The sequence below is a fragment of the Centroberyx gerrardi genome, chromosome 22, assembly GCF_048128805.1.
Source record: "Centroberyx gerrardi isolate f3 chromosome 22, fCenGer3.hap1.cur.20231027, whole genome shotgun sequence".
NCBI lineage: Eukaryota > Metazoa > Chordata > Actinopteri > Beryciformes > Berycidae > Centroberyx > Centroberyx gerrardi.
In genome coordinates this window covers 19,483,364-19,495,471 of record NC_136018.1, presented here as the reverse complement: position 1 = coordinate 19,495,471, position 12,108 = coordinate 19,483,364, and the positions used below count along the sequence as shown (strand labels likewise).

The window sequence follows — 12,108 nt, the reverse complement described above, 5'->3', positions numbered from 1 at the left end:
TCATTCTTCTACATTCTCTAATTGTGTTAACTTCTTGTAAATGAAATAATGATGAAGTTAAAAAATTCATCAATTTGCTGGGGACCCCCTGGAACCCTCTCAAGGACCCCTGGTGGTCCCCGGACCCCACGTTGAGAACCACTGCTATAAGACAGGAGTTTTCAAATGTTTTCGTGTGACTGACCCCCCAAATAGGTGCACACTAAACCACAGATCCCCATTTGTATCCCCATATAGGAGAACTTTTGCTGTTGATTTTGTATTGAATTGTCTGCATGGGGAGATAACAGCAGTGAGAGTGTATGATCTTTCTCATGCAACTCAACAATCAGCCAAAATCCGACGTCAACGCTCGATCATGTGGCTGCTGTCGTGCGAGAGGAATCCCGTAAAGACCAGAAATCCCACACTGTTTTCTCTTCTTAGACGGGCCCACCGCGCGGGCTAATACCTGGCATTAGGTAGAGACGCTCGCCTGACACGGTTAATGTGTCCGCCACATGTCCGAGTGCGGGTCCAGCTCTCTCTCTCTACTGCGATACCGCCGAACATACTTGGGAAAACAGATTATTACCCGGTCAACTTTTTCCATGTCGACGCTGCTCTTAGTTTACGCTCTGTATCTTCTAATATATTCATTTTATGTTGATGATCATGGGAGCATAGGACAGGATTTAGCAACAATATATTTAAGAAATATTTTTTTAAGTATATGACCTATGCAAGGTGTTGATTTTTACTTTCCAGACACTAAAATGAGCGCATATCCCTTGTATGAAGTCATAAAAATCAACGACTCTCTATGATTTTCTTGACTTCTTCTGTTTCTGGCTGCCCTTTTCATTTCCACCTGCAATTTTAACCACCCACTCAACACCTTGCTTAACATTTTCAGAGGTTAATGTTTCCTCCGTTCACTTAACATCCTCGCTTATCCTCTACTATGACAAGCTGTATTGTTATGACATGAATAATCTGCTGTATGAAACAGCGCTTTCAGCTGAACTTCATCTTTCTGTTTTTCTTTCTGTTTCCAGCCAACCAAGAGAAGCCCTCCAGGAAGCACATCATCACCCCGACGTCCTCCAACCCTGAACCCAGGAAAGAGAGCCTTCCGCTGGGCACCGGCGTCACAGAAAGCGGCCTCCTCCTGGAAGTAAGTTGTCTCTGTGTGTGTGTGTGTGTCATGTGGATGTCAGTAGTTCTATATGTGTGTGTCCATAGCTGCTACCTGCATCATTTTGTGAAATCAATATCAATAAATATGTTTCTGATATCAGTTCAAAACAGTTTGCAAAGCTGTTTTAAAGCTTGGCCGCCTCCTTCATGTTGCTATCCATGAAATGCTTTCTGAGGTGTACTGCTGTGCCCATAGCAGCCTTTCAGGCAACCATGCATATATATATATGAGTGTGTGTGAGTTGGGGGGGTGGGGGTGTTCGTGTGTGTATGTGCGTGTGTGCCCTTTACCCTTCGACCTGACCTGCTTTGCAGAGCTGTGGTGTTGCGTGACAGAAGGGTGTGACGCGAGTGTCGGAGCTGATGATGGAGGTGGGGACCAACAGACGCTGGAGGCTTCAGCGAACCAATGAAGTGTGTGTGTGTGTGTGACTGCGTGTGGATGTGTGAGGAGAGCGAGGAAAAAACAGAAAACAGTGAGCCTGTGAACAGTAATGAGAGCAAATCTAAAATCTGTTTCTCATCAGTTGTAAACAGGCCTTGGGCATGACGTGTCACCAAGAAGACAATGAAATCAGATTTCAATTACAGATCAATTAGAGATTACAATGATCTCACCACGCGTACATATGTCATTTACTTTTGTATTATAGAACGAGTAGGGGTGTAACGACGATATGCAATCGCTTATGATGAAAAGTTGTCACTAAATCCGAAATTAAGCTTTAAAGTTAAAGCAAAGTTGCTCAGGACAAAGCAGCTTTGGGTTTGGCTTCTTCTTTTGCTTTCTTCTTGTCAGTATGAGAGATTACATGGTTTCAGAATCAGCGAGGGAGGAATAATTTCTCGGTACTTTGACGTGAAATCGGGACACCCAGTTGTACTTGGCTATCGCCAATATTGCACACATTTTTGGGATCCACGATGCATAATTTGAATATTTGGGGATGAAAACATGTGGTGAGAGGTTGTTACATTCCTAGAGAGGAGAAGAAGAGCGATAGAGCGGTAGCTACATGGGAATTGCCTTGGCATCAGATCATTGTTACACACTCAATGTCCTAATGGCTATCTGTCAAACAACGAATTATGACACTGTTCATGACCCAACAATCTTGCACACACACACACACACACACACAGAGCAGCACTGATTCACTGATGCTGCTGTTAATGTGTTAGGTTGTCTCCTAGGAATGGTAAACAAAGGGCTAGATTGACCGTGGCGATGTGTCGCCTCCCGTTGCGTGACTCGACCTGCACCGGGCCCCACAGCAAACTGTGCATTAGTTGTTATGGTGATGGGATCCCAAGAGAGAGAAGAGAGTGGTGTGTGTGTGTGTGTGTGTGTGTGTGTGTGTGTGTGTGTGTGGTTAGGGTTTGGGGGGTTGCCTGTCTTTATATGTGTCAGTTGTGGTGTGTGTGTGCGTGTGTGAGGTGCATTTATACATGCTTGTACATGTCTGTGTATGCATGAGCCTGTGTGCATGGAGCTGCACTGTATGTTTGTGTGTGTGGGGTGTGTACGTGCATGTGAGTTTGACATTGTGTGTGTTAAGGTGTCTGTGTGTGTGTGTGTGTGTGTGTGTGCTAGCATTAGATGCTGATATATGGGGCTGATATTGTCCTTTTATTAAAAATCTGATATCATCCAGTCAGTGTCGTCCACCTCTGACATGATGGATATGATGCAGTTTGATTGATTACATATTTACTGTAGAATTGATCAATACTACACTGGTTGTCTATGAGAAGACCTTAACCTGAATTGATTCTAATGAGACATCAGATTCCACACAAGATTGTATGAATATGTTTATTAGCATTATTATTATCCTGTGTTTCAATGGACAGTTTTAGTGTCCCATGATGGTCTAAATGCTGTTTCAGAGGCTTTTCCATCCTGACAAAAATAAAACTAAATACACTAAATACTTAATTAATAATAATAGTAATTTTTTGGCATGAAAATGGCCAAAAATAAAGAATATCAACACAAAATATCAGATATCGGCAGCTTCAATACAAAACATATCATTATCTGTCTTCAAAAGCCCATATCGGTTGAACCCTCGCGTGTGTGTGTGTGTGTGTGTGTAGGATGTGTGTGAGTTCCTGGTGGCAGAAGGTCTCCCGGTGTGTCGTGACCTCCTCATCGCCGCTTTCATCTCTCTCTCTCTGACACCGAGGCGGCAGGAAAACCAGAGAAACCCTGTCGAAACAATGAGACGAGGACGGCCTTCCTTTTCTCTCTCCCTTTCTCTTACTCCCTCTTCCTCCTCCTTCCCCGTTTCCAAATCCAGCGAACATATATTTTATTTTTGGGGGCTGTAGCGTGCAAAGCGCCTCTTAAGATTTGTAAGTCGGAGCTTTTAACCTCCCGGGGGCGGTTATGGGAGCCGGGGGCGTTGTTGGTGCAGATATGCGGCGGGCCAGGCCAGCAGCAGGTGCCTGTTTCCATTACCTAAAGACTTCAGCATGCGAGGAACCGGAGGAAATCTGAATGAACAAAACACACAGAAAACAGCACGCAGCACAGTGCAGCCTCTGTGGAGGAACATTAAGACAGACTTTCTTTCCTTCTTTCCTTCTTTCTGTCTGTCTGCCTCTCTTTTTATTGTTCTTTCATACTCCATTATCAGAGAGGTATAAAGGTCAACCCCCCCTCCTTGACCTTTGACCTTATGTCATCAATAATTCTTTAACTCGTATAGAGTGTCTGCCCCTTTTCTCGTCTCTTTGTTAATCTCAGATCAGTTTGAACCATGGTGACGTTCATTTTTTTTTAAAATTCTAACAGATTAAACAAAGAATAAATAAAGTAAAAATGAAAATAGTCAATTGATAATTGTTAATATGTGTTCAGCATGAGCAGAATTGTTGAAATGGAGCATTTCTTTTACAGTCTTAAGTTGTTTATAGCTCCTGTCCAATATATTGGAAATGTACCATCCAGTGTCCCTTTAATGGTTTTTTGTCAAAAGTAATGGCACTGCATTCATTACTGATATATTCGACGCATATGGCTTTTGGAAAGCCAATAAAACTTAATCAATCGACATAATTCACTAATTTCTGCCTGTAAATGCTCTTTCAGAGTCCAAGTCCAAGGCCTGTTTTTTTTTCCAGAAGTAGAGAAATGCCAAATTCCTTCAAAAAGAAAAGGGGGTCCAGAGCTTGAAATGTATCCTGGCATTTCAAGGACTGGGACAAAAAATGGGGAATGGTGAACTGGCTGAATAAATCCAAATGAACCCAGCATGTTAATTTTGGCATTTTTATGGCCTTTTGGGACCCCACAAGGCAACATTACATTCCAGTGCATTCAAGTCATTTTTATATCCTTTTTTTTTTTTAGACATGCTCTGTCCAAATCCAATAGAATTTGGTCATTTCTAAGACTTTTGGACGTATAGAGGAAAGGTGCTAGAGGCTTTAAGTAAGCATGTTTTCAGTATACTGTATATGAATGAATGGGACACATTTGAGTTGGACAAGCAAGATCACAGCTTTGGATTACAGTACACACCAAAAACGTGCGCCGCCTCAACACCCCATCCCACCCCAAACACATGGTTTCAATACAGCAAACATCCCAGAAAGTGGAATGTCTTGGTCTAAAAACCAGACATTTTCATATTTTCAGCATCGACATATTGGATTTGGACCCAATATACTGTTTTCAGCATAAATATATTCGATTTAACCTGACATACTGTTACCAGATGTTTGCGCAGCCCCCAAGTGACCAATAATAATACTTTCAGCACTAATATATTGGAAAATACACTAAACTATATTGATCCCAAATCGTCCTAGCTCCATTTCAAAAGAATCAGAGCGGTCCAGAAGACACTACATGACCTTTTAACTGCGACACCCTTAATGGTATCTGTTTCCCCGATGCTAAGAAGTAAGTGCGTCCAAAAAGTCATCTTTGATGTCCAAACCTGGCTTAGTGAGTGGGAAGTCGGATCCAAAATCCAGAGTCAGATCCCCCATGGCGATAATTTGTAAACCAGCAATGCATTCCCAGCAGGATCCGTTATTCCTGAAGTCATTGCAGCGGTACAGCCTGATGTATTTTTGCTGAGGAGTGCTTGCTAACGCTGGGATAGCAGGAGGATGTGTGTGTGTAGGTGTGTGTGTGTGTGTGTGTGTGTGTGTGTGTGTGTGTTGGTCAGAGTCTTGTCAAACAACGTCTGCTTCTACGCCGCAAGGAAGCTGGTGGCTGCCATCTCATCATCCCGCCTCTCTCTGTTGCTCATTCTCTCTTTATTCTCTATTTTCATATTCTTCACATACTTTTATATCCAACATATTTTTCCATTCATTTTCTTTGTCTCGGTTTGTTCTACTGCAGCTGTGCGTTTTGCACACCATTCACGCTGTAATTTGTATATTTTCCATACTTCTCATTCATATATTTCCACTTAACTTCGAGTGGTGTAATGGTTGGTGGCGTCATGTTTAATAGCCCCTCTCTGTTTTTCTAAACCTCTTCTCTCCCTGTGTCTCACTCTTTTCTGTCTCTGCATCTCTCTCTGACACTAAAAAGATTGAAACAGCAGATCGCTTGCTGGCACAAACGAACATTATGAAGTGGCGGCCATGTTTGATTTGATTGGGGTTGGAAACACGACAAAGAAGACAGCAAAGCAGATGGAAACAATGGCAAACTCAACCGGTCTTCGGACAAAAATATTAAAATATAATCAAAATGTATCAAAATTATTTGATATCATTGAGAGATGAGCAGAGATGGAGAAGGCCTAAACCAAAGGCCACAGCGAACATCCATGAAGTTAATCCTTAATGTTAGCTAATGCCAGCAGTTAGCCACTTCATGTTGTTAACGTTATATTTATCTAGAAACCAATAGGTCAAAATCTTATGAATTGTGAACACTAACAGCCTTTATCTTCAGTATTAGTAATATGCTAACATGTTTCATAGCCTATATCTGTGGCACCTCAGTTAAATGTTTTGTTTCATAGCCTGTAACAACTTTTGTTGTTAGCTAGCTGTGTCTGCTATCAAGCGCTAGCATTAGGTGCCTTCAGGTGGTTAAAAATACAAAGCTAATTATCAGCTACTACTTACACAATTTAACTTAGTTGGTTTAGAGTTTGGAGATAAATATAACTTTAACAACATGAAGTAGCTCTGCCAAAATTAGCTAATTTTGTTGAATATTTAAAAAATTTTGTCCAAAGACCGGTTGAATTTTCCTCTGTTTTTATTTGCGTTGCTGTGTTCCAGCTAAAATTTCCCGCTCCGAGTGTAAATGAAACATGGCCGCCATGTGAGTCAAGTGAATTGTCCTAAGTGTTTAGCTCATGGACAGGTATCGGTGTCCATTAGGCCATTAGGATGGAGCGGCTCTGGTAAACAGAGGATTGCACTGCATGCCAAGGCAATGAGATCACTATGAGGACAGAGAGAGGGAGAGAGGGAGAGGCAGGAGAGTGAGAGAAACAAGAGGAGTGAGAGAATATGGGTGTGAATTTGGAAGCCGCAGGGGTACACACCACATAAAACACACACACACACTACACGCGCACACACACACACACACCAGGGAAGACCTGCATAGTCTCGCAGTAAACTAGAGGTGACAGACTCTGGCAGCAGCAGTCACGCAAGTCAAGTAGCACTGCAGTAGTCACGCTATCACAGCAGTGAGCATGCACACACACACACACGCTTACACACACACACACACACGCTTACACACACACACACACACACACTGGGAGACCTCTTCCACCTTTCCTTCCTGTACTTTCTTCTCTCTCCTTCCACTCTTTTTTCTCTCACACTCCTTCCTCTCTTCCGTCTGTCCATCCCTCCATCTGTATTTGAACAAAGCCTGTTGTGCATTTGTTGTACAAATCCTGTTTAATGAGCACTTACTGTAAGCTGTGTTAGCCTTGTCAATGTGTGTGTGTGTGTGTGTGTGTGTGTGTGTGTGTGTGTGTCAGAGAGAGAAAGAAGGACAGAGAGTGTGTGTGTGGAGTTGCTCTGTCATATATTTCCCCGCTTTTAATCAATGTGTCAGAAATCAGGAATCAAAGGAAACGTTCCCAGTCAAATAGACTAAATTATCAAAGTTTCAAACTTTTGAATATATAGCTCAGTCATTAAATCTCTTTCTTAACCGAGGGACACTGTAGGCGTGTATGGGTGTGTATGTCATCTCCAAGTTATTTGCTGGAAAAATGATCCGGAATATAAATTCCACCGGGAAATATAATAAAAGTCTTAGTCGAAAGTGATATTTCGCACCACAAATCAACAGGTTTTTATTTGGCCAACTTGGTTGCACAACCACCTGTCTTTCATTCCCTCTCCAGTGTTGTGTTATTGTATCTTTTGTTCCATTTGTACTGTAATTTGCTGTTCGGAGAATAATGGAAATAATGATGTTTGAAATTGGGCATCGCGCTATAAAATAAAATCTGGCTGGAGTCGCGTTCTGGCTGGCGCTTTGACTGTGGCTTAAAAAAAAGCAATGGTACAGTAATGACTGCAGCCAGAGGTGGAAATGAAAGAAGCCAGTTGACTCTCCATAGAGATTGCGCTCTTATTCTACTGGGTGTATGCTCACTATGATATATTTACTCCTGCCATCTAAAGTTAGTTTCAGACCAATAGCTAGTTAAAATGAGGTTGTTTGTGTTTGTCAATAATGTATCTGTTACTCTTGTTCTTGTTTGCTGCATGAACTACTTTGAATCACTGATGGTCTCTCTGTGTGTCTAGTCTCTGACAGGCTTCGCCTTGGTGGTGAGCAGTGATGGGATGGTCTTCTACGCCTCCTCCACTATTGTGGACTACCTGGGATTCCATCAGGTGGGTTGAACCTCTTATTCACACATTATGTAATAAGTGACACATAATGCAACGTCAACAAGTGTGTAATGAAGAGTGGTGTGTTCGGCAGTTGGCAGTGTTTTATGTCAGTATGCTGAAAATACAGGCAGAATAGTAGGCAGTGTGACCTTTAAAGCCACAGTATGCAACTTTTCACCTTGAGGCAGCAAGTGTCTTGTTAGCCCCGCCCTCCTCCCCCTCAGCTGGTCAAGGTCCCGCCCCTGCAGTTGTCAATCATCTCGATGAGACGTCTGCCTTGACACAGCAGCTAGCCTGAGGCAGAAGAAGCAGACGGAGAACGCAGCCAATCTGCAATTAAAAACAACTCATTTCCCTCCCTCAGTCCATCCTTTCTGCTTTTCTCTCTCTTATCTTCCTTTCCCCCATCTTCTCTTTCTCCGTATTTCCCCTCCTTTTTAACCCACAGCCAACTAGACACAGTAAAAAGTTTCTGTCTGCCTCCCCGCTGCCTGATAACCTGTCATCTAGAAGCCAGTTTGAACCCACTAAGTCAAGGCTAAGAGGCCACAGCAAGGTCAAGACCGCTGTTTCACCCTGGAATAGACTGTGTGTGTGTGTGTGTGTGTGTGTGGGCGCTGACACGTCACCGACAGCTAAGCCTCCTTCCTCTCCACCAACCATACCCAGCCGGTCATTAATTATGGATGATATCAACACGGTCTCGCCTGTCCTGCTACGCTTAAATCACCCCCCTCCTTCAAAACCATGAATAAAGTGCTTTTCACTGTTAAAAATCCCTCACTTTGCCCTCACGTCTGCTTACACACACACACACACACACACACACACACACATACACACACACACACACAGCAGACTGACATTTTGGAGTAGAGATTCTTCTGCTACGGCGCTCCCACTTGGCTTACAAGTGGCGAGGGGCAGTAACACAGCGCCATGAAATCGACATGAAAACCAAAGTGGTCTGAAAGATGCTGCCATAGTCTGCTCTGTGTGTGTCAGTTTATGTGTATGTGTGTGTGTGTGTGGTGAGGGTTGAGACAGTAGAGACAGACAAAGGAGCTTAAAACCGTCGAGCACTTTGCTTAATGTGTGTGTGCGCATGTGTTTGAGTCTCAGTCTTTACTACTCTGCTTGATCGTTTTCACTTTGCGATGGCCTGAGACCTAAAGCTCTGCCTTTTAGCGTATTACATAAGAAACCATTCTCAGAAAAAAAAAATCCATCTTGTCACATATTGTTGGGAACTTTGTGGACGTGCTGAAAAAAAAACCCTGGGTGGATCGTGACTTTTAACTGACTGAAGGAACAAAAACAGAGACAGAGGAAGGAGAAAGAATATTTAATGCGTTAAAAGCAATGATTCCATTCAACTGTCGAGCACATTTTACGCAAATTTCTTTGGAAATGTTGCAAGAAATAAAATGCGGTTAGGTGCGTCTCCATCAGCTTGAATGGAATAAATCGGAATTTCAAGAATTGATTAGAATCGGGCAAGTTGTTCTTCTCCTTGTGCCAGTAATGTTGGCCATATTTCATGCTGTCTGCAATGACAAAATGAAGAAATACACTTGGCAATATTATACCGCGCCATCGAACGCCCATGCAACCACAATGGCTGCCTTATACATGGGAGCGGCAGCATGTAAGACATTTATTGAGAGATCATGGTGAACAGATATTTTATAAACTAGTTCAGGAACTCCCAAGCCACTTTTTTTTTGCAATGAGACTGAACCATTCGTCAGTGTCGTTATTAATCTGATACATGCAACAAGTTTTTGTCAAACACTTCCAATCCAGCTCAAGAGAAACAGACCAGGTACTGACTGTTTAGATAGGCAGTCAAAACCCTATCTGGTCTGTTAAGGCCTGAGCCAAAGCATCCCAGCATGCAAAGCAGCCAAACCATTTGGTGCGGTCAGGTGAGGTGCGATCAGTAGAGATAGAAAATCGCCTTCCTATCCCCAACACTATCAACTTGAAAATTCAGACTGTGCTGCTCTCTGTAGTTTAATTTGTCAGTGCAGAGTGTTGTGAGTAATTATGTGAGAACAAACAGCCAGAATACAGAACATTGAAGACACATTTTATGAGCAAATGAAGTATGTATGTGTAAACGTTAGAATTGGCTGTCATCAAAACATTCTCCCATCCTTTTTCGCATGCTCACTTTTTTGCAAGAGGGCTGCTGTTTGTTTGTAAGTCTTATTGTGCCTTTAAGGCCTTGGCAACACAACACATCATTTTGAGCATCTTAGTAAGGAAGACACTTATCCCTAATATGCCACAGAGCAAACTAAAATAAGAGCGCTTGACTAAGTAACGCCACAAGAAAGCTCCGGAGCGGAGCAGAAAACCCCCAATGGCCTTTGATCCCATTTGTTACTGCGGCGGCTCACCCTTTGAAGGTCAGCGAAAATATCACTTATTCTCCCTTTTTTCTTCTCTTTTCCTCTCTCTGTTTTTTACGAGAAACATAAACAATAGTCACTCGATCCGTCTGTCTGCCTGACTGCCGGTAGGGAAGCAAACCGCAGGGCCAAGCGCGCGCCCAAAGACGGTGGGAACGGATTGTGTTTGCAGAGGCAGACGATCAAAAAACCTCGCGTGCCTCCAGTGTGGAAATTATGGAGCGAGCGGGAGAGGGAGGGAGGGAGGAGGGAGGGAGAGGAGGGAAGAGGAGAAGGTTGAACATTTTAGCGAGGAATCTGTCATGGAATGACAGAAAGCAAAGCTATTGCTGGAAAAGAGAGAGCGAGAGAGAGGCATGACGAGAGTGGGCTGGAACCCGACTCACTGTGTGTGTGTGTGTGTGTGTGTGTGTGTGTGTGTGTGTGTGTGTGGTTGGGGAGGGTAAGCCGGGCTGGACTGCTCTTCAGGAGCCGGTGTCACGCGATGTTTGACAAACACAGCTGCCCTCGCTGGCCCTGCAGCTGCCCTTAGACTTTTACTGTACTGGGACTGTAAATGTTCCTGGTGTGTGTGTGTGGGTAGTTCACACGCTCCCTGTGCATCCTGAGGCAGACTCCATGTATGTGAGCAGCAGCGACAGGGAAGCACAGTCGTCCAAACAGCAGCTACCAGCTGCACTGATGGCAACACACACTGATCCAAAGTCACTCTGTTGCTGTTGCTGGGAACACGCGATCCCATTCAAACATCGCGTGTCTTGACTCATTCATGAGATGACTTCATGCAAAAATGTGAAAACTGATATTATATTGGAAAAATGCGAGTGTAAAACCAGAAATGTCTGTTTGTCGAAAGAGAGACGGAGAAATGATTATAATTGCTTCATCATTTGAAATGTAAGAAAAAGTCAGTTCCTTCAGCCGGTCGTATTTGCTCTGTAACTGTTCTGCTTAGAGCCCAAAGACGTTCAGCAGGGGTTAAGCGGCGATGGCGCCGCACAACAGAGTGTCCGAAAAGTCTTGGCATCGTAAGGGAAACCGCCAACCGAATGTGCATCGAATGTGTCACATCCGTTGTCGGACCCACGCCTCCTTTCAGAGAGCAGAAAGCCTGTCGCCCTGACCGCTCAGCCATCCTGTTGTGTGGAAAATAAGCGCAACAAAAGAAAAATATATGGTGCTACTTATCCGTGTGATTGCAGATTTTAGTGGGGAGGAGGGATGGTGTAAGTTTGGAACAGAGAGAGAAGAGAAAGAGTTCATTTCCCATTCTTTTTTAGATTATTTTCATGACGTTTGCTTCAGTGGATAGTTTCCAGTGGAGAAAGACAGGGAAGATGGGCTTCATGTTCCATTTTGATCACTCCCTGAATACCGTTTCATTAACTATTCCTAACTGTTGTGACATTTCTGATGGAATGCCGTCTCATTTCTCCCCGGCAGACCGATGTGATGCACCAGAATGTGTTTGACTACATCCACATCGACGACCGCCAGGAGTTCAAGCGCCAGCTCCACTGGGCCATGTGTCCTCCGCAGCACCAGGGGGCGGCGCACCAGGACGGCCAGCTGGCTCCAGGGACTGGTGGGTACACGCTGCGCCGGGGAGGGAGGGACCGAATCCCTTCATGTGGATATGGCGATTAGTTTTAGTAAT

At 43.7% G+C, this 12,108-nt stretch overlaps 1 protein-coding gene across 1 annotated transcript in view; it reads left to right on the top strand.

Annotated features, from left to right (window-relative positions):
• The window catches only part of ahrra (aryl-hydrocarbon receptor repressor a), a 74,946-nt gene that overhangs the window by 54,683 nt on the left and 8,155 nt on the right, over positions 1-12,108 (top strand). Inside the window, exons 4-6 of the mRNA XM_071908244.2 lie at positions 1,038-1,156; positions 7,945-8,034; positions 11,895-12,036. Of these exons, the coding sequence (XP_071764345.1) occupies positions 1,038-1,156; positions 7,945-8,034; positions 11,895-12,036 (351 nt within the window). The remainder of the gene's footprint in view (positions 1-1,037; positions 1,157-7,944; positions 8,035-11,894; positions 12,037-12,108) is intronic.